Here is a 23,312-nt window from a genome sequence, read left to right on the forward strand (position 1 = left end):
AGCAATGCCCAGAGAGCCTTGTGCTTGAGGGCTCAGCGGAGGCTTTCAGGCAAGCCACATGTGTGGGGTCACGTTTCCTTCAGTGGTGCGTGTCTCAGGGAGGGCTGGGGAAGTAGGAAGGCTGATGGAGCAGACAGGGGGATAGGGCACTTCTCGTTTAACTCCTTGATTCTCAGCGTGGCAGAGGCCCAGCACAACATCCCTTGCCAGCAGTGGCTCTAGTGGACCATGGAGAAAGGAATAAGACGACTTCTGCTGGTGCTGAGTACAGTGTTCTGCGCCAGGACTGGGGAATTTATGCTGCAGGGAATTGGGACTTCAGTCCACCAGTCCCCACTACGCCCCTTTGGGTAGCAGCCTGGGTGTATTGACATGCACCTGTCTTTCTGCCTTGAGGCCTCCTCTACACCTTAATCTGGGATGGGACAAACCCCCTCTGATCTGACCTGCTCTGCAAACACCTCCCTCAAGCACTGCAGCTGCCCTGGAATTTAACTGAGGAAGAGCTCATGCCCATGTTCCCTCCCCCCACCCCAACTTGTCACGTCCCAACTTGTGCAAAGAGGAACAAGTGTGAATACATTGCTATCCAGCCGCAGGGCTCACCCTTCAATAGTAAACTACTTTGGGGCAGTATTGCACAGTGGTTTGGGCACACTCGATGCTGGAGTGGCCACTGAGCCAATGGCCACTCAACCGAGTGATTCATTAGCTCCTAAAACTACCCTCACTTCCCTCAGTTTAAGAACAGGCAAAGAGGAGCAGCTTTAATTTAGTTTATTAAAATAGCTCTCTGTGTGTGGGGTCTTGAAAGAGTTACATCACATGGCCTCCACCAGGGAGGCCCCCACAACCACTCACCTCTCTTCTGTGTATGTACACCCGCATCTTTACCCACATCCACCTCACCACACTCCTTCGGACACCAGCCAATCGGATGGACAAAACAAGGCTCAAGCCTGTCCAGGTGAATGAATAAAAGATTAAAGGAAACAGTTGGTCTTTGCCCTAGAATATTCCCCATAGAGATGCACCTGTTTTCCCAGGCATTGTAGGAAAGTCTTTGGTATATTGCATTTAATAAAAGGAAGGAAGATTCTCTGAGCTCCCACTGACCAGGTGCCTGGCTTTAAACATCAGGAAGAGAGTGGTCCATGGATGACTTGATCTGCCCAGGTGACAGCCTAGTTAGTAGATGGAAAAAAGGTCAGTTAGGAAGTGTTTGTGCCAAGGATCTGCCCAGTATCTTTGCCTAACACACTTCCTCCTTCCCTTGGACAGAGACTACCTGCCTTACATTTTTGGGGGGTGAAGAGGGCAGGAATTGACTCTTCATGAACAGCACCAAAAACACTCTACTAGATAAACCAATGTATGTAGCACAAAGTGCGCCCAGTGCTGTCAGAAAAGGAGCATGACCTGGTCCCTCAAACAGCGTCGACTCTAACCACACAAGGTACAGAGGAAGGTGGAGGAACGGGCCTGCGAAAAGCCTGCTGAGGGAGCCTTGGGACTTTGCATGAGCATTGTTGGCACCGTGGGTTTTGATCCTTTTAACTGAAAAGGGAAAGATGCAAGAGTCCAGCGGCAGCAAGCAGCCCCATGGTGCTAAGTACCATACAGAGGCTGTGGGGGATTTTTGGCACCTATGAAAGGCATAATTTGTTAAAATTAAAGTAATTAACCAGACCCTTCTCTGGCACCTGTGACTGAAAGCACTCAGCACTTCACAAAGGTGTTAATTTCAGCTCAGGGCCTCCCCGCGGAGTCAGGAAGGCTGATCCGCAGTGCACAAACGGGACCAGCGCAGCAGCACTGAGGGCATGCCTACACTGTAATAAAAGCCCCGGGGCATGGCTGTGGCTGGCCTGGGTCAGGTTTGGGCTGGAGCCCAGGCTCTGAATTCTAACAGAGAGCTATGAAGGGCTCACAGATGCCTCCAGCTGGGACACGCCGGGCCAGGAGGCACTCGCTTTGCCATTGTATGTGTCTGGGAAACCAATGTCCCTACCGTTTGACCATGTGCTCGTAGATCACTGTGGGGATGATGGTGATGGTGACAGTGTTACCAGCTGTAGCCAGGATATCCAGGATTTGTTTGTCCTTGAGGGGGGAAGAGTTGAGAAACATGATATCACAGAGTCAGCTACAGCACAGGCCAAGGGTTCCCCCCGAGGCAGAGCGACCGCACAGCTGCCACTCCGCTGTGCACTCGGCAGCAGCACAAAGGAGACGTAGCGTGGCCAGAGCGTAAGCCTGTCAGTTCCCTGCTAGGTGTGAGTTAGGCGTGCACGGGGCGGTTATTTGCTGTGCAAACCTCGCTAGTAAAAAAAAAAAAAATCCTTCAGCCTGGATTTTTTTAAAAATTTGTTTAACCCTGGAGCCTTTAAAATCAGAAGACTCTCGCCCTAGGGGCAGCTGCAGGGACCTCCCACAAACCAGTCCTTATTCAGGCTGACATCACAGCAGTTAACTTCACTGCATGACATGAAAAAAGACTTTGTTTCACCCCCCGTGCTGGGGCCACGCTGGGCCCCCAGTAAAAGGGAGGTCTGGGAGGAGGGACCAAAACAGCCACTGAGTGTGTTCTGCTGCCAAATACTCCAGTTGATATTTTTCAGTCCCACTACATCTAACAAGAGATCAGCTCCCTTCAGCCTCCAACCACCAGTTCTTTCTTTTAATCAAAGACACCGGCTGGGGGAGATTTTCAAAACCACAAGGGGGCGTTCAGGACCCGAGTCCTACTGAAAGGGGCTGGGTGGCTCTAGAAAATCTTCCCCGCAAATTCCTCAGGACCCAGCTGCTTTGACTGGTCTGACCCATCTCCACAGGAAATGCTTCAACAGTGGCAATTCCCGAGGAGGCATCAGTAACCCACAGTGGCAGCATCTCAGACCACTCAAAAAGAAAAGGAGGACTTGTGGCACCTTAGAGACTAACAAATTTATTAGAGCATAAGCTTTCGTGAGCTACAGCTCACTTCATCGGATGCATTCTGTAAGGAGAGTGATCACTTAAGATAAGCCATCACCAGCAGCGGGGGGGGGGGGAGGAAAACCTTTCATGGTGACAAGCAAGGTAGGCTAATTCCAGCAGTTAACAAGAATATCTGAGGAATAGTGGGGGGTGGGGTGGGGGGGAGAAATACCATGGGGAAATAGTTTTACTTTGTGTAATGACTCATCCATTCCCAGTGTCTATTCAAGCCTAAGTTAATTGTATCCAGTTTGCAAATTAATTCCAATTCAGCAGTCTCTCGTTGGAGTCTGTTTTTGAAGCTTTTTTGTTGAAGGATAGCCACTCTTAGGTCTGTAATCGAGTGACCAGAGAGATTGAAGTGTTCTCCAACTGGTTTTTGAATGTTATAATTCTTGACGTCTGATTTGTGTCCATTCATTCTTTTACGTAGAGACTGTCCAGTTTGACCAGTGTACATGGCAGAGGGGCATTTCTGGCACATGATGGCATATATCACATTGGTAGATGCGCAGGTGAACGAGCCTCTGATAGTGTGGCTGATGTGATTAGGCCCTATGATGGTGTCCCCTGAATAGAAGTGAGCTGTAGCTCACGAAAGCTTATGCTCTAATAAATGTGTTAGTCTCTAAGGTGCCACAAGTCCTCCTTTTCTTTTTGCGAATACAGACTAACACGGCTGCTACTCTGAAACCTGTCAGACCACTCAGTTCCTGTTTCTCACGAGAGAGACAAATCTTCAGCTCTAGGGCACCGTAGCCCGACGCAAGGGGCGTCCTACGGCTGCCCCAGAGAGGCGGGATTCTCCCTCTGTGGGACCAGGCCCCGAGCGAGGGATGGTCACAAGCAGGTCCCTTTCCCGACCCGGGGCCTGGCTTGGGGAGTCTCACACGCGCACCCCCCCCAGCACGTCTCGCCGGGCACTTTACCTTCAGGCCGATGACGTTCTGCCCGTTCAGCTCACAGATGTAGTGGTTGATGAGGAGGCCGTTCTGGGCTGCAGAGCCGCCTTTGGTGAGAGAAACAATCTTCCCCTTCTTGATGACGAACCCCACGTGCCCCGTGCTGTCCTTGTGCATCGTCACCGTGCGCTGGAAGGGCCTGGGGGAGGCACCAGGACACAGGCGGTTAGTCGGGACCTGACGCACCGCTGAGAAAGCCGGACGCAGGCTGAGCGCGTCCCCCACCCCATGCACCTGTCTCGCACGATCATGACGATTTTCTCTGGGGCGGCCTTTTTCAGGGCCCGATTGGCCTTGTCCGTGCTCCAGCCAGCGCAGTCCTTCCCGTTGATCTGCACCACCTGGTCCCCGAAGCGCAGCCCGACGAGGGACGCCGGGGAGTTGGCCTTAACCAGCTGCACAAACACCCCCTGCGGGATGAGGAGGAGTCAGACTGTCACATGGGCGGCACTGGGTGCACCAGGCATCCCGTGCCCGGGACAGTGCTCACATCGCTCAATGGTGACCACTCCAGCTGACTCTGGAGCAGCTCAGCAAGGGATGCTGGCCAGTCCTCAGCTGGAAAACCTGGGGCTGCAATGTGAGGGTTTGTGACAGAGGTGAAGGACCACAGTGGGCACTGCCAGTACGAGCCTGGCACCAAGCTGGCTCCAGGGAGTTTGGTTCCTGGTATCCCATCTCACGGTCAGAGCACAGCAAAGTGCATCCTCAAACCAAACAGATCACTATCACAAAGGGGTCCAAGCTTCTCCTTGTCTTAGTTCTTATTAACCCTGAGGTTGCTAAGCAGGTCCCAGCCCCGGCGCTAAGGATCGATGCCTGATGGGACCCCAGTGAACCCAAGGTGAGCAGCGCAGACTGGCCTCAGAACCCACCTGGTCGATGCTTTTCAGCTTGAGCCCAGTCTTCCCGCGCTCGTCTTTGCAGAGGTGGAGCTCCCGCAGGCCCGGCCTGATCTCTGCCCTGCGCAGCCCGAGGTTGTTTCCTGTCAGTGGAGCGACCAGCACACCCTGGGAGGAAGGGACCAGGGCCCCTGCCTGCTGGAGAATCCACCCGGCACGTGAACAATCTGAGCTGACTCAAGGGCAGATGGTCCATGGGGTGGAATGAGAGTGGGAGGGGAAAATGGCAGCAGGGCTGGTCCCTCACATGTGTCTAACACCGGAGTGGGCAGTGGGGGGCCAGGGGTGGGGGGAGATGGGAGACTCTCTGGTAGCAGAGCCAGGCAGCAGAAAAGGGAGGTGACCCCCCCCATGCACATCCCCCAGCCCCTTGCGCCCAATTGGGCCAGGACTCAGACAAAGGTCTTTCCTCCAGAACTGCTGCAGAATGTTGCAGACGCCAAGTGCAAGACCCAGCAGAGGTGGCAGGAGCAAAAGCCGGCTGCATCAGGAGTAGCCAGTGGCTGGGGGCTGTGTGGGAAGGCGGGATTCCAAGCGGCATAGGAGACAAGGATACGGTGCATTCCCCAGAAACGAGTGACAGCCCAATCCCCGGCATTAGCTTAATCCCCAGGAGATCTACAGGCCGGCCAGGAAGCGAGACTCAGGCTGGCTCTCCCAGGGCCACTCCTCAGGCACCCATCTGCTTCTTCAAGGGTACTTTTGCCTGGGTCTGGCCTGCTGGTTCCTTCCCCTTCTACCAGGAGACACTACAGAGTGTCCGGCATGGGTGGGGACGAGGACACGGCTTACTGAGGCCTAGAATGTGAATAGTGCCAGCGGGGGGACAGACAGACACAGTTACATTCTCTGTCCAGACAGCGATACCTACGTTGCCACTTGCTGGGACCAGGGCTAGGTCCTTCTGGACCTCTTCACTGGAGAGCGAGAGCCCCATATAATCCCCAAGCTCCATGAGGTTTGGGTACAGAACAGGTGGGGCTGAGGGGGGAAGAGAGAAGAACATTGTCCATTCAGAGAGCTAAGCTGACCAAGCACCGCCCTGGGGCCCTGTCCTCCTGCCACAGGATTTGAGTGCCTCCCTTGAGGTGAACAGCAATTACCCACGTCCTGCAACCCCAAGACCCCCTGACCCTGCAAGACAGAAGCCATTTGCCCCACTGCAGGACTGATGCTCTGAGCCTCAGCAGGGGCGCCCTGGCTCTCGAACTGCTGAGCATTGTCATAGGCGGCTCGGAAGTTTGGCCACCCCTGTCCTATAGCCTCAAGGCAACGATCGGACCCTCCCGCAGACGGTCCCTCCCCCCTGTGTCACCCCAAGCAGCCAATTCACAGCCCCTCCTCACTGCGCTTGGCCTGGCAGGGGAGTGCAGCTGAGATTGACCCTTTGGTCGCTGGGGCATAAGTGCTTTCCCCTGCCCCCTGAGCCACTATGGAAACCACTCCTGGTCTAGAAGACTCTCTCTTGAAACCAGCTCTCGTGGCGAGAGGCTGAGTCTCAGCTGGGCCTTACCAGTCGCCTTGGCTGGCTCTGACTTCTCTTCAGCCCCAGCCAGAGCCCTGGTGGCTGCATTCACCTGAGCCTGTGAAGAGAAGACAGACCTCACTATGTGGGCATGGAGAGCGGGAAGAGTTGGCGCGTTTTATCACTCCACCCCCCCCAGCCCCTGGGGAACTGGGATTCTCCTTGCACTTTGTCGGTGGCTGGAGTGAATCCACGCCTTCCCTTTCAGCACCATGTAATGGGCTGGGAAACACGTTCTCAGGGCAGGGTGCTGGGCGACAAAGCTGAGCTGGTCACTGAAACCAAACCACAGGCAAGGTGGGGACCCTGCTCACTCAGTGTCCAAGGCCTTCACTTGAAAAGGAACATAGCGCATCGCTCGGCGCAAGGCCGTCAGGGCGCACCGTCACCGCCCCTCCACACGGACGGGGCCACACTGGGGGCTTGGCAGAAGCTGCTCCAACAGCTGAGCTCGGTGTTAACTGGACCCAAAACCCAGCCTCTTACCTGCAAGGTTTGATCCACCTTCATGTCCTCCAGTGATGGGTACAGAGTTGACATGGCTGCTTCGTCCACTGGAACCACCTGTTAGAGGGCATGTGAAGGCAAGGGTGAGATGGATGCTCTGGAGCAGAGAGCAAAGGTTACATTCCTCCCCGCCCCCCCTACCCCCAATTCATTGTCAAACCTTATTCCGAGCTGCCTGATATACCAGTGCAAGGAAAGGCCCAGCCTCTCAGGGCACAAAGCTCCACACACTGCTACACTAATGTCCAGAGTCAGCATGCTGCAGGGCCAGTCTACATTGGGCTGGGCAAGTACTGTCCCCCAGTTCCAAGTTTCAGGTTCCAATGTGGTATGTTCATGACACACAGCCCAAGATGTCAGATCGAACATAAAACACTCTTGCTGGAGTGTTGCTGGTTGCAAGGTAACATTGCTCTGTTCTTAGACTCCAGAACCCTCACGTAGCAGAACCAAAACCAGAGAGAGACAAAGCAGGCTGCTCCCTAAATCAGTGATGCACAACTCACCCCTCATCTTGCTTTAAGCTGTTTCTTTCTCTTCTGCACACTTTGCTATAGCGTCCCCTAACTTGCAAGCAGGACCAGGAAACCCCATGCAAATTAAAATGACAGCCTACAATTCCAGCAGTTTTCAAATACACCACAAAACGAACCCAGCAGCTCAAAGCAAAACCTGAGCCCAAACCACTATGGTTCACCTGCCTCTGGGCTACAGCCACAGGAAGGATAATTCAGACCAGGTTCACCAATCTGCAAGAAAGAGGCACCTGGCCCAAGTGTCTAGTTTGGAACATGAGCTCTGTCTGGGTTCTCTTAGCCAAGCTGGGCACAACTCTGCTCCCAAGCAGCCAAAGCAAAAGACATCAGCCCAACCATCACCCTGTAATCTGCTCAGCTTCATGGGCAAAAAGCCCAGTGGGGGCATGAGCGTAGGATGGGATCATGGCATCATGGCCAGTCCCCCACATGTGATGCATGTTGGCGCTACAGAACAGAGACTGTGCATGCACGCACACAAACACAAGCATGCATACACACACACACACACACTCTGCACATAGAGCACATAAGGCATCAGAGTTTCAGAGGAAATTGCCAGGGCAATAAGATTTTTGGCTGAGTCGTGCCTGGTTCAAATTCTTCCCTTGTCACGTCAGTGTCAGTGCCCATACCACCCTGTGCAATTAAAACCGCATTGTTCCCTCCTGCTGCTCAAAGCTCTCATTTTGTGCACATGTATCACATCGCCAGTCAGCTCCGCAAGCTAGTGATAGTCAGGTGGGGAAACTGAGGCAGAATGTGGTATCGGATCTGGCCCAAGGTTTCACAGGAAGTCTGTGGCAGAGCCAGGAATAGACCCACAGCACCTGGTTCAACACCAACACCACCAGACCAGCCTGCCACTGCATTCGAATGACTGCAGCCCTGGCCGGGGGGGGTGCCGGGGGTTGGGGGGGTACACACCAAGCGGTAGCTGCCGCAGAAGACTGGCGCCATGCCTCATACATTTGTTCTCTGTGTTTTGCTGGCTTCCAACCCCTGCCAGTAACTACCCAAGTGCTGTGGCTTTAGCTGGTGTGACCTGCTGCCTGAATAGCTGCTTCTGTGCCATTAATACCCCCATAATAAACAGGCAGCAGGGCGGGCGCCTGCCCCGGCGTCCGATTTCCCCACAGCTGTGAGCCACCCCCAGCGCTGGGAGCTCAGAGCACAGGACGCCTGTGTCAGCAGGCACTGCCCATGAAAAGATCCCATTCAAACAGGTTGGTCACGTGAGGCCTAGAACTGATACAGCTTCTGGTCCAGGCCAAGTTTCTGCTGCATCACATGATTGGTTTTTGCACATCAAGGGAAGGAGCCCTAATGCCAGAACATCTTAAAGGGATAGGATCCCTTTTCTCTCTCGCCTAGGCACCTCCACCACCTGCAAAGGCTGGCACAGCTTCTATTTTTAGTAATGCAGGTATCTGCCCCCTGGCTCTGCTCCACCTTAAAACTCCTCGCCTGCAGGGCGCTCCAGTGGGCTTGTGACTGGGTGTTTTAATGTCTTTCTGTGCACATGTGATACGTCCCTCTGTGTACAAGCACATCTGTCCCTCTGCACGTGTGAGAGAGAGAGCCTGCAATGGAGCCTACGAATGAAGCACAGGGGAGGATACGACAATACTGTTCGCAGCTTCAGCCCTGATGTCCATAGACAGAGAGAGATACACACACAAAACACAGAGTACAGTCAGTCTGTCTCTCTCTCTCGCACACACATCCCCTTACCTACCTGTTGGAAGATGCTGCAGGTAAATTCACATCCTGCTCCAAGGAAAATTCTCAGATCAAATTTGCCAATTTGCCCTCACTGGCAAGACCTGAGTCTTCCAAAAAAGTTCCCCTGCAGACTCCACAACCCAAACATTTCAGCAGGGCTAACAAGGCAAGGGAGGCAGGGGTGCCAGAAGATGAAACTGACCATCAGCACATGTGAAACTGACTAGTTACTTCCCTTGTTTGGGATGCAAAAAGGACACAAACTGTGTTTCTAGTAAAATCTGGCTTATCAGCCCTCTCAGTTGTAGGTACTGTTAGTAACAAAGGCCAGGACACTTGGTATGCCTGGTTTTATAGATATGGTATCAATTGGCATAGATCCATTAGAGTCAATTGGAGTGGGTGCTGGCCCACAGGGTCTAAGTTAACATGGCCCTGTTAAAACTCGGTCTGATGGCCAAGCACGCACTGCTGTCAACTGCTGGTGGAAGCAACCTCTGCCAGCAGCCCCACTGGTGGGAAAGGGCTTGAGACTGCAGCAGCAACCTGGGGTTTATTGCTGTGCTCGGACTCTAGCCCGATGAGGTGCAGAACTGCGGGTTTTTCTCTGACCGGCTTCTTGTCAATCCCCAGGTACGAGCTGTGACGGCTTCCCCCGAAGAACCAAGTGACAACCAGCTTTTTACCGTGCCAGGCTCCCACCCCCAGTGATACTCCAGCCAGCCCCTGCCTGCAGCCACCCCTGCACCCCCTGCCCTGCCTCCAGCCACCCCCTGAACCTCCTGCCTGCAGCCAGCCCCTGTCTCCAGCCACCCCTGCACCCCCTGCCCTGCCTCCAGCCACCCCCTGAACCCCCTGCCTGTAGCCAGCCCCTGCCTCCAGCCCCCCGCACCCTTTGCCCGCAGCCAGTCCCTGTCTCCAACCACCCCCTGCCTCCAGCCACCCCCACACCCCCTGCCCTGCCCTGCCCGCAGCCAGCCCCTGCCTCCAGCCACACCCGCACCCTCTGCCCTGCCCGCAGCCAGCCCCGCACCCCCTGCCTCCAGCTAGCCCTGCCCCATGCCCCTGTCTGCAGCTGGCCCCACATCCACTGGTGCCCTGCAGTTCCCAGGGCAGCAACCCTGCACACCTGCTTCAATGAGGGGGGCATGGAGCAGCTGGGACCCACACGTGCACACCTTAGGGTAACCAGACAGCAAGTGTGAAAAATCAACACAGGGGATGGGGGGTAATAGGAGCCTATATAAGAAAAAGACCCCAAAATCGGGAGTGTTCCTATAAAATCAGGACATCTGGTCACGCTAGCACACCCGCAGGGAGTGGTGGGGACCCACACATGTGAAACTGAGCTCATTTCTAGTTCAGGCCCATCTTTTTAAAAAAGAACTTTAGGCAGGGTTAACATACATCCGTATTTTCCCGGACAGGTCAGGCTTTTTGGTTCTTAAATCGCTGTCTGGGAGGAATTTTTAAATTTTAAAAATTCCTCCCGGGAAAATATGGATGTATGGTAACCCTGTTGGTACAAAAAATACATACTGGGGCACATCCCTTAAATCAGAACTTTTTATAGGGAACCAGTTGTTAAGATTTTGGCAGCTCATCACTGCCTGTAACCCTGCAGGCTGGCCTCAGGCAAAGCTGCCATTGTCTGCAGCTGGAGTGATGGGAAACCAACCAGGGAAGGAGAGTGGAGGCAGGGTAGGGCTAGACACATGAGACTCCTGGTTTACTCAGCGGTGTAGCTTTACTTTCTACTCTTCCTGCGGTCTGGCCTGAACCTCCCCTAAAGATTCAGGGCCAAATTCTCAGTGGGTGTAAATGCATGCGATTCTCCTGGTTACACCTGGAAAGAATCTGGTCTTCTGCCCATTCTGATCCGACAGAACAAAAACCAGCTGCTAGGGCACTCAGGCCAAGATCCTAGGTGCCCAACTCCCATTGAACTCACCTAAATACAGCTCTGAGCCTGTCCCTGCCTGTCACACTCTTCCCCGTTGAGCTGTCCAGCCTGGTTTTCAATGTCCCAGTGATGCAGGGGTTGGTTTTTTCCACCCGCGTCCCTAAGAAACTATCAGCTGATCTAATAGCAAAGGCAAAGGCTATCCCTGCCTACTTTATTGACATGGTGACATCAGCCGCCCTTCTGTTCCGCTACCGCTCTGCAGGTCAACGATTGCCCAAGTCAGGGATTAGTCAGAACAAAACAGACGATGTTCTGGAGGGGTCACTATTTCCCCCCGCTAGCAGGGCTCCTGTTTCCAAGGGCATGTCGAATGCTGGGAAACAGCCGCTGACTCTGAAAACACAGCCCAAAAGATCAGGGTCTCCCAAATGACGTGAACTGCTGGAATAAATGCCATGACAATGGCCACTGATGAAAAGGGCCAAGATCTCAGAACAGCAGCACACACCTGAGGCCAGAGAGAAAACAACCACCCTGGGTCCTGATGCCCCACACTCAGCTAAACCTCAGCCCTTCTGGAACATGGAAGTACCCAAAAACACTCAAGTGCCCAGTGAGGGCATCTGGAAAACAAACTCCAGCCTGAGCTGCGTGTGAACGTTACCATCTTCCCTGTCCCTGGCACTAATCCTGGAGGAGAAACTTTGGGATCAAGCCTGAGTTCAGTGAAGTCAGTTGCTGAGTGACTCCAGTGAGAGCAGATTGAGCCCTCAACATGACTCCAGGGTGGATGGAAAATGTACCAGGAAAAAAAATCCCCCTCGTTCTAGCACCATTCCACCAGCTTTGGACGCACAATAACCATCAAGGGAAGCAGATCGCAAAGCCGAACAGAGTGATTTCCCAGCAAAAAGAACCCAGAGCTCCCTTCACACAAGCCCCACAGGGTCCTCAGAAATTTAACACTGTGGGGCAAAGGGCTCGGGCCACCTCCTCAACATGAAAAGGAGTACTTGTGGCATCTTAGAAACTAACAAATTTATTTGAGCATAAGCTTTCGTGATCTACAGCTCACTTCATTGGATACAGCATGAAGTGAGCTGTAGCTCACGAAATCTTATGCTGGAATAAATTTGTTAGTCTCTAAGGTGCCACAGGTTCTCCTATTCTTTTTGCGGATACAGACTAACACGGCTGCTACTCTGAAGCTCCTCAACATGTGGAAATTGTCAGAATTCAGTTGGAGTCCATGTACCTAGGACAATTTACATCAGCTGAGGGCCTGTCTCCCGATGTTCCAGTGCGTCACACACACAGCTGGGCCCAGAGGTTCCTGTGCTTAGCGCCCACAGCTGGGCCCAGAGGTTCCCGTGCTTGGCGCCCACGGCTGGGCCCAGAGGTTCCCGTGCTTGGCGCCCACGGCTGGGCCCAGAGGTTCCCGTGCTTGGCGCCCACGGCTGGGCCCAGAGGTTCCCGTGCTTGGCGCCCACGGCTGGGCCCAGAGGTTCCCGTGCTTGGCGCCCACGGCTGGGCCCAGAGGTTCCCGTGCTTGGCGCCCACGGCTGGGCCCAGAGGTTCCCGTGCTTGGCGCCCAGCAGCTCCCTGGGTGACTCTTCAGGCCAGCTTTTTGCAGGCACTGAGCTCCCACTGTGCATCGCAGGTGACACTCCCTTTTGACAATCTGGCCCTCTGAGCCTAATCCTGTTGTGTATGAGCTCTGGGGGCTCGTACGGTCCCAAGGGAAGTGCCGCCACCAGAGAGCAGAATCTGTGCCTATAACATGCTCAGTTAGAGCAAGTGAAAGCACCTCATCTCAGCCTGGTTGAAAAAACCAGACTGCATACCATACAGCACCCGCCAGACAAGCCCCCAGACAAGCGTCCCAGAGAGGAGAACCCCAGCTGGGACAACCAACCTTTACTGCTCCAGGGAGTCGAATGCAGAGCTGGGCTGAACCTGAGCCCGCACCAAACACCTGGGCTTGATTACCAACCCTAAGGAAACCGACAGCCCAAAGAAGGAGCAGTGGGGTGGGAGAGCCAGGTGAAGCTTAGCGCATCCCTCCCCCTCTCTTGCTGAAGCGGTGTCCCTCCTTACCTGGTGAACAGCTCTGGAGCAGGTTTCTCTTCTCCAGCACACTCTGCCTTCCTCTTCCAAAGGTCTGTGATTTTATAATAGCAGCAAAACACAGGTGCTGCCTGCCTGGGAGGGGCGTCACCCCATCAGCTGATGACTACATAGTCACCAGAGAGGAATTCAGCAGCCTAGGAAATAGGCAGGTTCAGGAAAGAGGAAACCAAGCTCTGTTCCTGCTCCACACTGGCAAAATGTGTGAGGATCACCCAGGCCCGAAGCAAGGAGCATGCGTGGAATACATGCGGGTCTGAGACGCAGGCTGCTCCGTGCAGCAAACCTGGAGTCACAGACTCTTGAGTGCGTTGCTTCAACGGGATACGGTCCTGGCACTTTTTCTAGCACAGACAGTTTGTATCACACAAGTCACAGGAACTAAAATGGTCCATTGGCTCCAGGATTCAGGGTCTAGCTGGAAGGCAGGACTAGTCTGGGGGAACAGCTTCTCCTAGCCTATCTGCAAGGTCTAGGTCAGTCATTGGTGCCCCTCAGGGAGGCAGCGTGGCCTAGTGCTGTGGATGCAGGTCATGGGACCAGGGTTGACTCCTGGTTCTGACACCCACGCTGTGGCCTTGAGTAAGTCACCTCCTGGCTCTACACTGGGGTTGATGATACACAACCCATCGCTCCCACGCTTCCGCGCACTGGTTGAAAATTCTTTGCATCTGAATGTGACCATTTGGGACATTTTTAAAGCTGTTGCAAAGTCTTATTTCCCCCCCCAGAGAGCCCTGTTTTCTCCGGCAACGATGTCCCGGCTTCATCTAGCACGTCGCACAACCTGGGCACCACCAATAACAACAAGACACGAGGGCTGGGACAGCATGGTGATCAGTACCTTAGCCATCCTGATGAGAACAGAACAGCTACAATGGCCCCAAATCTGCATTTGGGGCCATGGCTGCAAGTTGTGTGGCCTGGTAACATTGATACAAAGCAACACAAACAGACACACCCAGGGTGCAGTTAATACCAGAGCTGCCTGACCGCCCAGTTGCTGAAGGTGAGAAATGCACATCAGATTCCATTGGCTTTAAAAAGCTCCGTCCGTGCTCTGGAGTATCACTGCTTCTTCCAGCATGAAGCCTGATGGTGTCAAAGCCCTGCAGTCAGGGACAATGTGTTCCTGGATACTGATTTATTACATAGTATTCTAAATGCTCAGCATTGATATGATACTGTGACGGTTCTCGGGGTATCCAGGACTGTGAGTCACCTTGTTACCTCTGCCTCCAGAGTGTGGGAGACTCGCTTGTTCTTGGCTGGGTGGCAGCTCCTACCACCACCAGCCTATCAGCCATTCCCTCTCCTCTGGGCTATGCTAGCCCTGGCTATGCCTTGCTGGTTAACAATACGTGCACCGCAGGCCTCAAGACCCTTTGACTCATCCCCCCTGTGATATCCAGCCCCTGACCTGGCTACTCACAGAAATCCCAGACCCTCTGCCCCCAAAGGTGCTGTGTACCCCAGTTGACTAGGTTTATCTTAAATCACCATTCCTGTATAGCACACAGCACTTGTGAGCACTTATCATAAAACAAAAGCAGGTTGATTTAAGAAAGAATAAAGCTTTAACTAGAAACAAGAGAGCCTGGTGGAAACAAATGGTTACAATACAAAACAACAAAATACCAACCTGACCTACTCTTATTAATAGTTCCCTTTCCTAGCTAATAAAATAAGTCCTTCCCCCGTCCCCACAAAGTTCAGTTTGTTGCTGAGCTGGCTGGCTTCCTAGGAACTAGTGTCCAAAAGGCCATGAAAACAGCACTGCTCCCCAAACGGTTTCCTTAGTGAATGGATACAGAGTGCGTCTCCCTCCTCTGTAAAAAGAAAAGGAGGACTTGTGGCACCTTAGAGACTAACAAATTTATTTGAGCATAAGCTTTCATGAGCTACAGTTCACTTCATCAGATGCATTCAGTGGAAAATACAGTGGGGAGATTTATATACATAGAGAACATGAAACAATGGGTGTTACCATACAGACTGTAAGGAGAGTGATCACGTAAGATGAGCTATTACCAGCAGGAGAGCAGAGCGGGGGGGGGGGGGGTGAGAAATCCTTTTGTAGTGATAATCAAGGTGGGCCATTTCCAGAAGTTGACAAGAACGTCTGAGGAACAGTGGGGGGTGGAGGGGAGGGAGAAATAAACATGGGGAAATAGTTTTACTTTGTGTAATGACCCATCCACTCTCAGTCTTTATTCAAGCCTAAGTTAATTGATCCAATTAACTTAGGCTTGAATAGAGACTGGGAGTGGATGGGTCATTACACAAAGTAAAACTATTTCCCTATGTTTATTTCTCCCTTAACTTAGGCTTGAATAAAGACTGAGAGTGGATGGGTCATTACACAAAGTAAAACTATTTCCCCATGTTTATTTCTCCCTCCCCTCCACCCCCCACTGTTCCTCAGACGTTCTTGTCAACTTCTGGAAATGGCCCACCTTGATTATCACTACAAAAGGTTTTCTTTCCCCCGCTCCCCCCCCCTCGCTCCGCTCTCCTGCTGGTAATAGCTCATCTTACATGATCACTCTCCTTACAGTGTGTACGGTAACACCCATTGTTTCATGTTCTCTATGTATATAAATCTCCCCACTGTATTTTCCACTGAATGCATCTGATGAAGTGAGCTGTAGCTCACAAAAGCTTATGTTCAAATAAATTTGTTAGTCTCTAAGGTGCCACAAATCCTCCTTTTCTTTTTGCGAATACAGACTAACATGGCTGCTACTCTGATCCCTCCTCTGTGTTATACTGAAAACAGCCAGGGTGAACCCCTGCCTTGTTGTGAGTTTCCTTTTTCACCTTCATGTGGTTTCACTTGTTTGCTGTTGCATCTGGTGTTTTTTTCCATTGAACATCCTTGTATTGCACAATTGAGCCATGCATTACATCACCAGCTAAAAAGGACAGGGTGACAACACCACTCTACCCGAATGAGCCATCTCCGAGACACATTATCCCCTGGGTCTAATTTCTATCCCTCAGTTTATAAAGCACACCTTCAATATAAATACATTACTCAAATATTACCCATACATACATCTTGTAATGATTGTGACGCTTGACATGTTCTGAGCTTTCTGTAGCCATATGTGACTCTTCATGGATAAATAGCCTGTAAGACATGTGTTTGGTGTAGTGGGTTTGTCAAGTCTGAGGTCAGCGTTGTTTGCAAAGCTCAGGGGACCCCCCTCTGCCCTGACATTGATGCAGTAGGTTAGCCAGTGGCTAGCCTGTGGGTGCAGATCTGGGCTCTCTTTTCTGGCCAGGTTGTCTCCTACCACGTTTGCTTTCCCTTTGATGGGCACAGTCTCCAGGTGCTATTCTTGCAGCGCTATGCTCCAGCGCAACATCTACAGCTGGTACCTTTGGGTTTGATTGGGGAGTGATCTGTTACCCTAATTTTCTATTGCACAGCTAATGGTTTAACTGTTTGACTACCCCATTGCACACTCATTCTCTGACAGGGTAGTTTTGTTTAATTGGGAGTGTATGCAAGAATGCAATGAGGTGTTTTTTGTTGCTCTCCCCTCTTTGCGTTAGAACTGCCCCCAGTCTGGTATTGGATACAGCTGTACCCAACTCCCTTTATTAAGTGGCTCTTCACAAATGTTAATTAATCCTCACCACTCCCACTGCAGGCAGCCCATTCTACAGATGGGAAAACTGACATATTCCAGGCTGCACGAGTCAGTGGCAGAGTCAGGAACAGAATCCAGGATTCCTGATGCTCAGGCCTGTGCTTATCTGCTAGACACTCCTTGGTCTCTGGACATGAGCATGTGGGTATGACACCACTGGGGGAGTGATCACATGCCTTCACTACAGTAGCCTGTGTAACAGCTAATGTAGTAATTTGAAACCAAGAAGAAACATCAGTAGCTGGTGAGACTGTCTTGTAATGGTGCTTGTCGCCTAGAAGTCCTCACAAATATTCATTACGATGGATCATCCAGGTCCCTCTGATGTGAAAGGGGAGGTGAGCTGTGGATTTCTATGGCATCTAGGGGTGTTGGGCACACACTGAATTTCAAAGATAGAAAGGGAACACAAGGTTCATGCTCAGGTTAAATGCAAATTTGGTCTGAGCAGAATTTAAATGAGCTTCCCCCTTGTGATCAGCTTCCTCCTTGGTTACAAAGGGTGTGTTTAGTTTGAACAAAGTGGGGAAAGAGGCTGATAGGTATTTTTTGCATAGGGCAAACGGCAGCATAAATCAGAAAGGGTCAGGGAGCGAGGGTCAACTGTCAAGCCATAAATGCCCCCAGATTTTCTCTGCTGCTCTGATGTTGGGCACAAAACTGGGAGCAATAACACATGTGCGGGGACCTGTTTGTTGTTTGACAAAACCACCCCTTGTGTGCAAAGTCACCCTGACGCCCTCTGTGTGTATTAGGCACCAGGAGTCAGTTCTCCAAAGCCCTGCTGGCTCTGGGACATCACTGCAGGAGGGGACCTCAGCCAGGGGAGGACAAATGGGGAGCAGGCTATTCTTAGCAGCAGCCATGGGAAGGAGTGCCCCGGAAGAGCGTCATTGCCACTGAAGCTTTTTACTGATAAGCTTTTTCCATAACACCCATGCTGTAACCTGGGCTGCTGTGAGAGTAACCCGTAGCTAACTGCAGGGGTGACAGGAGGGCCAGTGAGGCTGCGTTTCTTCCACCCACAGCGCTCTTAGTCAGGCTCCCCCTGAGGATCTTCTGGCTGGGCCAAAAAGGGCCCAGCTTGATTTCCAGATGCCAGGACAGTTTTCAAGGCTGGCAGTGAGAGAAACCCGGACAGATTCATTCATTCAAAAGTGTGGAGAATTGTATCGTTGTTTAAACTTGGCTTAGAGTGGCCTAGCTGGCCCAGATAAGCGTGTCCACACACAGACCTGCACAGGTTTCTCATCATCATACCTTGAGCAAAACTGGTGCAAGGTCAGAGTGTCGCCAACCCCCAAACCGCAGGGCTGAATCCACAAGGAACCGCTGCGGGAATTCCCCTGGCCCTGTGCCAATGCTCCTTGCTATGACAGTGGTTGTAGCAAAGGCCAAACAGCTGGGGATTAAAAATATCCAAAAGCCACATAGGGGAAAGGGGATACCCCAGCACAATGATGAAAAGACCTTAACAAAGAAGGACCCCCCCGGGATGCAGGGACTCAACCTGTCGCCTGTGGAAGAGAAGGGGAGTTTTGTTAGGGATATCAACGGATCCTGAGCCCCGAATTGCTCAAATTAAAACTGACACTGAAATTGATACTGCCGGAAGCAGCTGTGCCTGCCGCACGGCTACTGCTGCCCTGACACATTCAAACCCAGCTCTGCCAGGCTCAAAGCTTGCTCCTGAATCTCCAGCCCTGTCAGTCCCACAGAACACAGGGCCTAGAGCACTGCCGGGCGCGGGTCCATTATGTCACAGCCTCCTGAAACTACGTTGGGCACACGCCCTGCTTCCGGCCATGGGGAGAGGTTTGCTACAGGTCAGTAGCTGAGCCCCCGGCTCGGTTTGTAAAACTCCAGAGAGGCTCAGCTTCTGCAGTGATACACTCAAGGGGACGTGCTGCAGAAGCCCACCTGCCCTGCTTGAGTTAAGTGAAAGGGAAATCGTCCAGGTTGCATCATTCCTCTGCAGCCCAAACATTGCAGCCTCCTGCTGCGGCATGAGAGCCAGAAAGTGAACCTGGCTAGAAACCACAGCAACACTTGGCTAGGCAATACCCAGGGAAAGGTTACTTCATAACAGCTGCCTCTGAACAGCTGCTAGGCAACAGTGACCCACCCTGTGGATTACTGCACAGCCAAGGAGTTCATGTCTGTGTTGTATCGTGTGTCTCATTGGCCCAGGGTATCGTCAGTCACCACGCCGCTGGTGGCATTTGTTGGGATGGCGTCATTCCAGCCTGCGATGGGACTGTCTCCTGCTCAGAGCAAGCTCCAGCGGCTCTCCTGCTCATGCAGGTGAATTGATTTCTGTCAATTAAATAAGTGTTTGAACATTTTTCTGTTTCATAGATTTTAAGAGCAGAAGAGACTATCATTTAAGTTGATGCCCATATCAGCAAGACATGGCTAGCTGTAATCTTTGTCTCATCATTAGCTGCCTGCTGTGTGAGTCTGTTCTTCAATCGCTGGCCATTGATTCAGTAATGTATGTTGCCTCAGTGTTGCACTTTCCCCTCATACTATCACACTTTCTCCTTCACATTCTAAGACAATTAACCCTTTTGACCAGTGTATTGAGATCACTTGAGTACTACACATATATCACACAGGGATGTGAAGAAACAGATGCTGCCAGCACTTTTTAAACTTTAAATTGTGACTCCAGTCATTTTGTAGGTAGAAGAAAGACATGTCCATGTGAAACATTGCATGTCCCATACCACTCAGGTTGTGAGTTCAATCCTTGAGGGGGCCATTTAGGGATCTGGGGCAAAAATTGGGGATTGTGCCTGCTTTGAGCAGGGGGTTGGACTAGATGATCTCCTGAGGTCCCTTCCAACCCTGATATTCTATGATTCTATTCTATGATTCTATGATCATGATAATCTCATTTGATTTCAGGCATAACACAGGCCGAAGAACCTCACCCAGGAATTTCTGTATTTCATTCTGAGATTCTTAGCAATTCTAAACGGGGCTACAGAGAAGAGGCTATTTTCATGCATTCATTAATATCGGCACGGGACTTTGACAGTGTATCTGTTCTAGCCAGAGGGCAGGGACTGCCACAGTTAAGGTTGCAACTGCCTCTTCTGGGTTGATCTTAACTTTCCCAAACTCTCACCTTTTGGATTGAAATTGTCCAGGTTTGGGGTCCGGTAAAAAACAGAAAGAAAGAAACAGTTGAGCCATTTTGGAGAAGAAGGTGGCGGGGGCGGGGGGGGATGGAAGGGGGAATGAACTTCTCCTATGACCAAAGAACCCCCCACAACCCCCTAAAACATACAAAGTTGTTCCGATTAACTTTACAGCTAAAACTAGTGTGTGTAAGAAGCTAAAATAGGGCAAGGAAATAGCTGCTCTTGAGGAGAAAGGCCTTTGAGAGCTGCAGTGTAACTGAATTTGATTTGACTGAGTGATGATGCTTTGAAAAGTGCAGGCTGTTCACACACAGGCCAGTTTGCACAAGGTTTTTCACTAGCCATGCCTCCACATAGGGTGACCAGATTGCAAGTGTGACAAATAAAGGCACGTCTTTTTTCGGGGGGTGGGGGGGGGCATAGTTGCCTCTCTGAGACAAAGTCCCTAATATTGGGATGTCTGGTCACTCCACCTCTGCAGCTCGCTTAGGCCCCGGCCCAACTCTGCAAAGACGTCAAGAGACGTGCAGCTTTACGCACTCTGGGAAGTCACGCTGAAGTCAGTGACACTACCAGTCCACAGCGTCACCCCCCCCCATTGAGTCGTACGGGACTTGGTATTTCTCTTAAATCCCAGTGCCTCAGTGACAGTCCTGGGACTGTGGGCGACTCTCACCTTTCATGTTAGTTTTTAAAAAGTAAGATTGTTCTAGCTCTTGTTTCTGCAGAGAAAAGCTTGAAAAGGTGACCCCTAAAGGCTCAAAAAGCAGCAGGCAAAACTCCACAAAAGCCACCGTTCTTCGTTTTAAAAATCTCATTATTTTAGGGGGCTTGGCCCAGGATTTTTGAGCATTTGGAGCTGGCAGTAACTTGATCCCACAAGATGAGCATTATATTCATGCAGACCCCAGTGGAAATACTGACCTGGGTAACAGTAATAATACCCAGCTCTTACCGACCATGATCTTGAAAAGACTTCACAGGATCAGGGCCATACAGAATTTTTAATCCATGGATCTCAAAGCACTTTACAAAGTTGGTCAGTATCATCCTTGTTTCACAGATGGGGAAACTGAGGCACAGAGGGGTGACATGGCTTGTCCAAGGTCATCTGGCAGGCCACTACCAGAGCTAGGATTAGAACCCACCCTGAGCCCTTGACTCTTGCTCTATCCACTAGCCCACATTGCCTCTCTAGCAGACAGTAATCTATCAAAATTACAATAGCTGTAGTAATAAAGACAATCCCATGCATTTCAGGCTTTTTCCTTTACTGGGCTTTTTAAAAAGATATAGAATCACTTTTTATTTATTGTCCAAACTTAGCAAAAAGTAAACACTCCGCGTACATGGAGTGACAAGTGCATCTGATTTCAGAGTCTCACTAATGAGAGGTTCTGTTTGTAACATAATGAATTTTTTGTATCCATTATATATTCGTTTTAACCAGACAGTGTCCAAGTGACCCAGGCGGCCTGGAACAATAACTAAGTGAGAAGAAGAGCAAGAAGTGCCAGGCAGGACACAGATTTCTATTTCACGCTAAAGAAATCATGTTTTAAAAACCATCCCTACTTTGAAGGAGTCCCTCGGTCAGGTCCTTGCTGCTGCCTGTCGCGTTGTGTGTGGGAATCTACGTGCCACATGTCAGAATGCAGCCAGGGCTCCCTCCACAAACCCTGCTGAGAGAAATCAGAACACACAGTCGCTGCATCCTGTCGCCAGGACCCTGCCCTGTCCGCTCAGAGAGGCCCAGCCCCGGAAAAAGCTACAACAATGGAGTTCAGACAGCTGGCCATTGTTCATCTCTCTCCTGGCAGCTGAGCGCCCTGACCTACTTTAGCAAGAGTAGAATAAGAGGCCTTGGGCGCACTGAGTTTCCTGCTCTCAGCTTCCACCCTCCAGTGAGGACACTGCTTGGGATAACTGGCCAGACTCTGCAGGTGCCTCTTTCTCTCACCGTCCAGGATGGACTCGTACCCCCAAGAGAATTAGGAGGATTGCTTGTTAAGCACTACCCCTGTGCTCAGCCCTGCGAACAGACACAGAGCCCAAGCCTGATCGTACTGACGCCAACAGCAAAAATCCTGTTGGCTTCTCCAGCAGCAGGATGGGGCCCAAGAATGGTCCATGCCCCAGTGCACTAGCCATGGACGTGACATGCCAGAGGCCCTGGGATGTGCTGGGGGAGTCATTCGACCTGGGCTGTTTGTGAGTGTTGCAGAGAAACAGATGCCCTCCTCCCGCTAGCCTTAGGGCCCTGCACTCTGGAACGGGAACACAGAGCCTCTCACGCCTGGAAGAACAAGCTCTGTGGAGAGGTGGCTGGGTGGGAGCCGGGACTGCTGTCCAACCCACCTGGGGTGCTTTTCCCAGAGCCGAGATGCAGGGGTAGCATGGAGAGATTGGCAGCTGCTGTCTGAGCCACACATGGAAGAACAGCAGGGGGGCAGCTTCTGGCCCCCGAGCTCCTTCACTTACCTCCAGGCCCAGGGCCAAATTCGCTTCATGCATAACTCCCAGTGTTGGGGATACACCAGGATGCGTGGGAGACAACAATCACTGAAGGGAACTGCATATATCCCTAGTGCATCAGCCTCTCCTCCCACACCCCAAATCACCCCCACACTCTCCCTTTGAGCACAGCCCCCCGAGGGGAACAGCCACATAGGACGCCCGTTCTTTCCAGCTGCGGTGACGTTGCCCCACTCTGCTCATGACATCAGCTCCCTGTTCAAACCCCTCATCCGGCACCTGGGCTCCGGGGGTGTAAATGATCCATCCGAGGGCCAATGGGCTGAGAGACATGGCCCGGCCAGCGCTTGCTTAACGTCGCTACACTTGGCCTGTATGGCAACTGTTGCTAAGTAGCACAGGAATGGGGGCTGCGCGCCAGAGGGGTCACTTACGAACCTGATAGAAAACAAGGACAGAGATTACTGTATTTTCACAGCCATGATAAATGGAGGCAGAACATGAGTTCAGCACCAAAAGGTCACACACGTGCCATTTAGCTAGATTCACTACCCAGTGTCTCATGCATTCGTTACATAAAATGGGGGGCAGGCCAAAGAGGGAGGGAGGGAAGGGGAAACGTAGACTGAAAAGCAGGAGGTGGATTCCTCTGTGGGCTCTGGCACAGACCGAAAACTCATCCCTTGCTTGGCACATACACAAGCTGAGCTGGGGACGCACAGTGAGGAGCTATCCAGAACTGGCCACCTGTGGGGTTTGGGGCACCTGTGGGTGCCTCACTGAGGGGAGGATGCCAGGGCTTGATGCAGTCTAGGGGAAAATACCTCAAAACTCCACTTTTACTGCTAAAAATGAGCCAT

At 51.9% G+C, this 23,312-nt stretch overlaps 1 protein-coding gene across 3 annotated transcripts; it reads right to left on the bottom strand.

The window, feature by feature from the left end:
- Positions 1-586: 586 nt before the first annotated feature.
- On the bottom strand, positions 587-13,266 carry SDCBP2 (syndecan binding protein 2). 3 transcript variants are annotated; one of them, XM_038369645.2, is made up of 9 exons: positions 13,140-13,266; positions 6,855-6,932; positions 6,357-6,426; positions 5,715-5,824; positions 4,817-4,978; positions 4,176-4,351; positions 3,909-4,080; positions 2,012-2,103; positions 587-1,184 (listed from the first exon to the last, which is right to left on the bottom strand). In XM_038369645.2, exons 2-9 carry the CDS (start codon positions 6,906-6,908, stop codon positions 1,130-1,132), a joined length of 891 nt encoding a protein of 296 aa, XP_038225573.1. In that variant the 5' UTR covers positions 6,909-6,932; positions 13,140-13,266; the 3' UTR covers positions 587-1,129. The 3 variants fall into 3 exon arrangements, with proteins under 3 accessions (XP_038225573.1, XP_038225569.1, XP_043351790.1); XM_038369641.2 differs by having other exon boundaries at positions 4,817-4,981; XM_043495855.1 differs by lacking the exon at positions 13,140-13,266 and adding an exon at positions 11,088-11,172 and having other exon boundaries at positions 4,817-4,981.
- Positions 13,267-23,312: the final 10,046 nt, after the last annotated feature.

This window comes from Dermochelys coriacea, chromosome 13 (genome assembly GCF_009764565.3).
Source record: "Dermochelys coriacea isolate rDerCor1 chromosome 13, rDerCor1.pri.v4, whole genome shotgun sequence".
In the NCBI taxonomy this organism is placed as follows: domain Eukaryota; kingdom Metazoa; phylum Chordata; order Testudines; family Dermochelyidae; genus Dermochelys; species Dermochelys coriacea.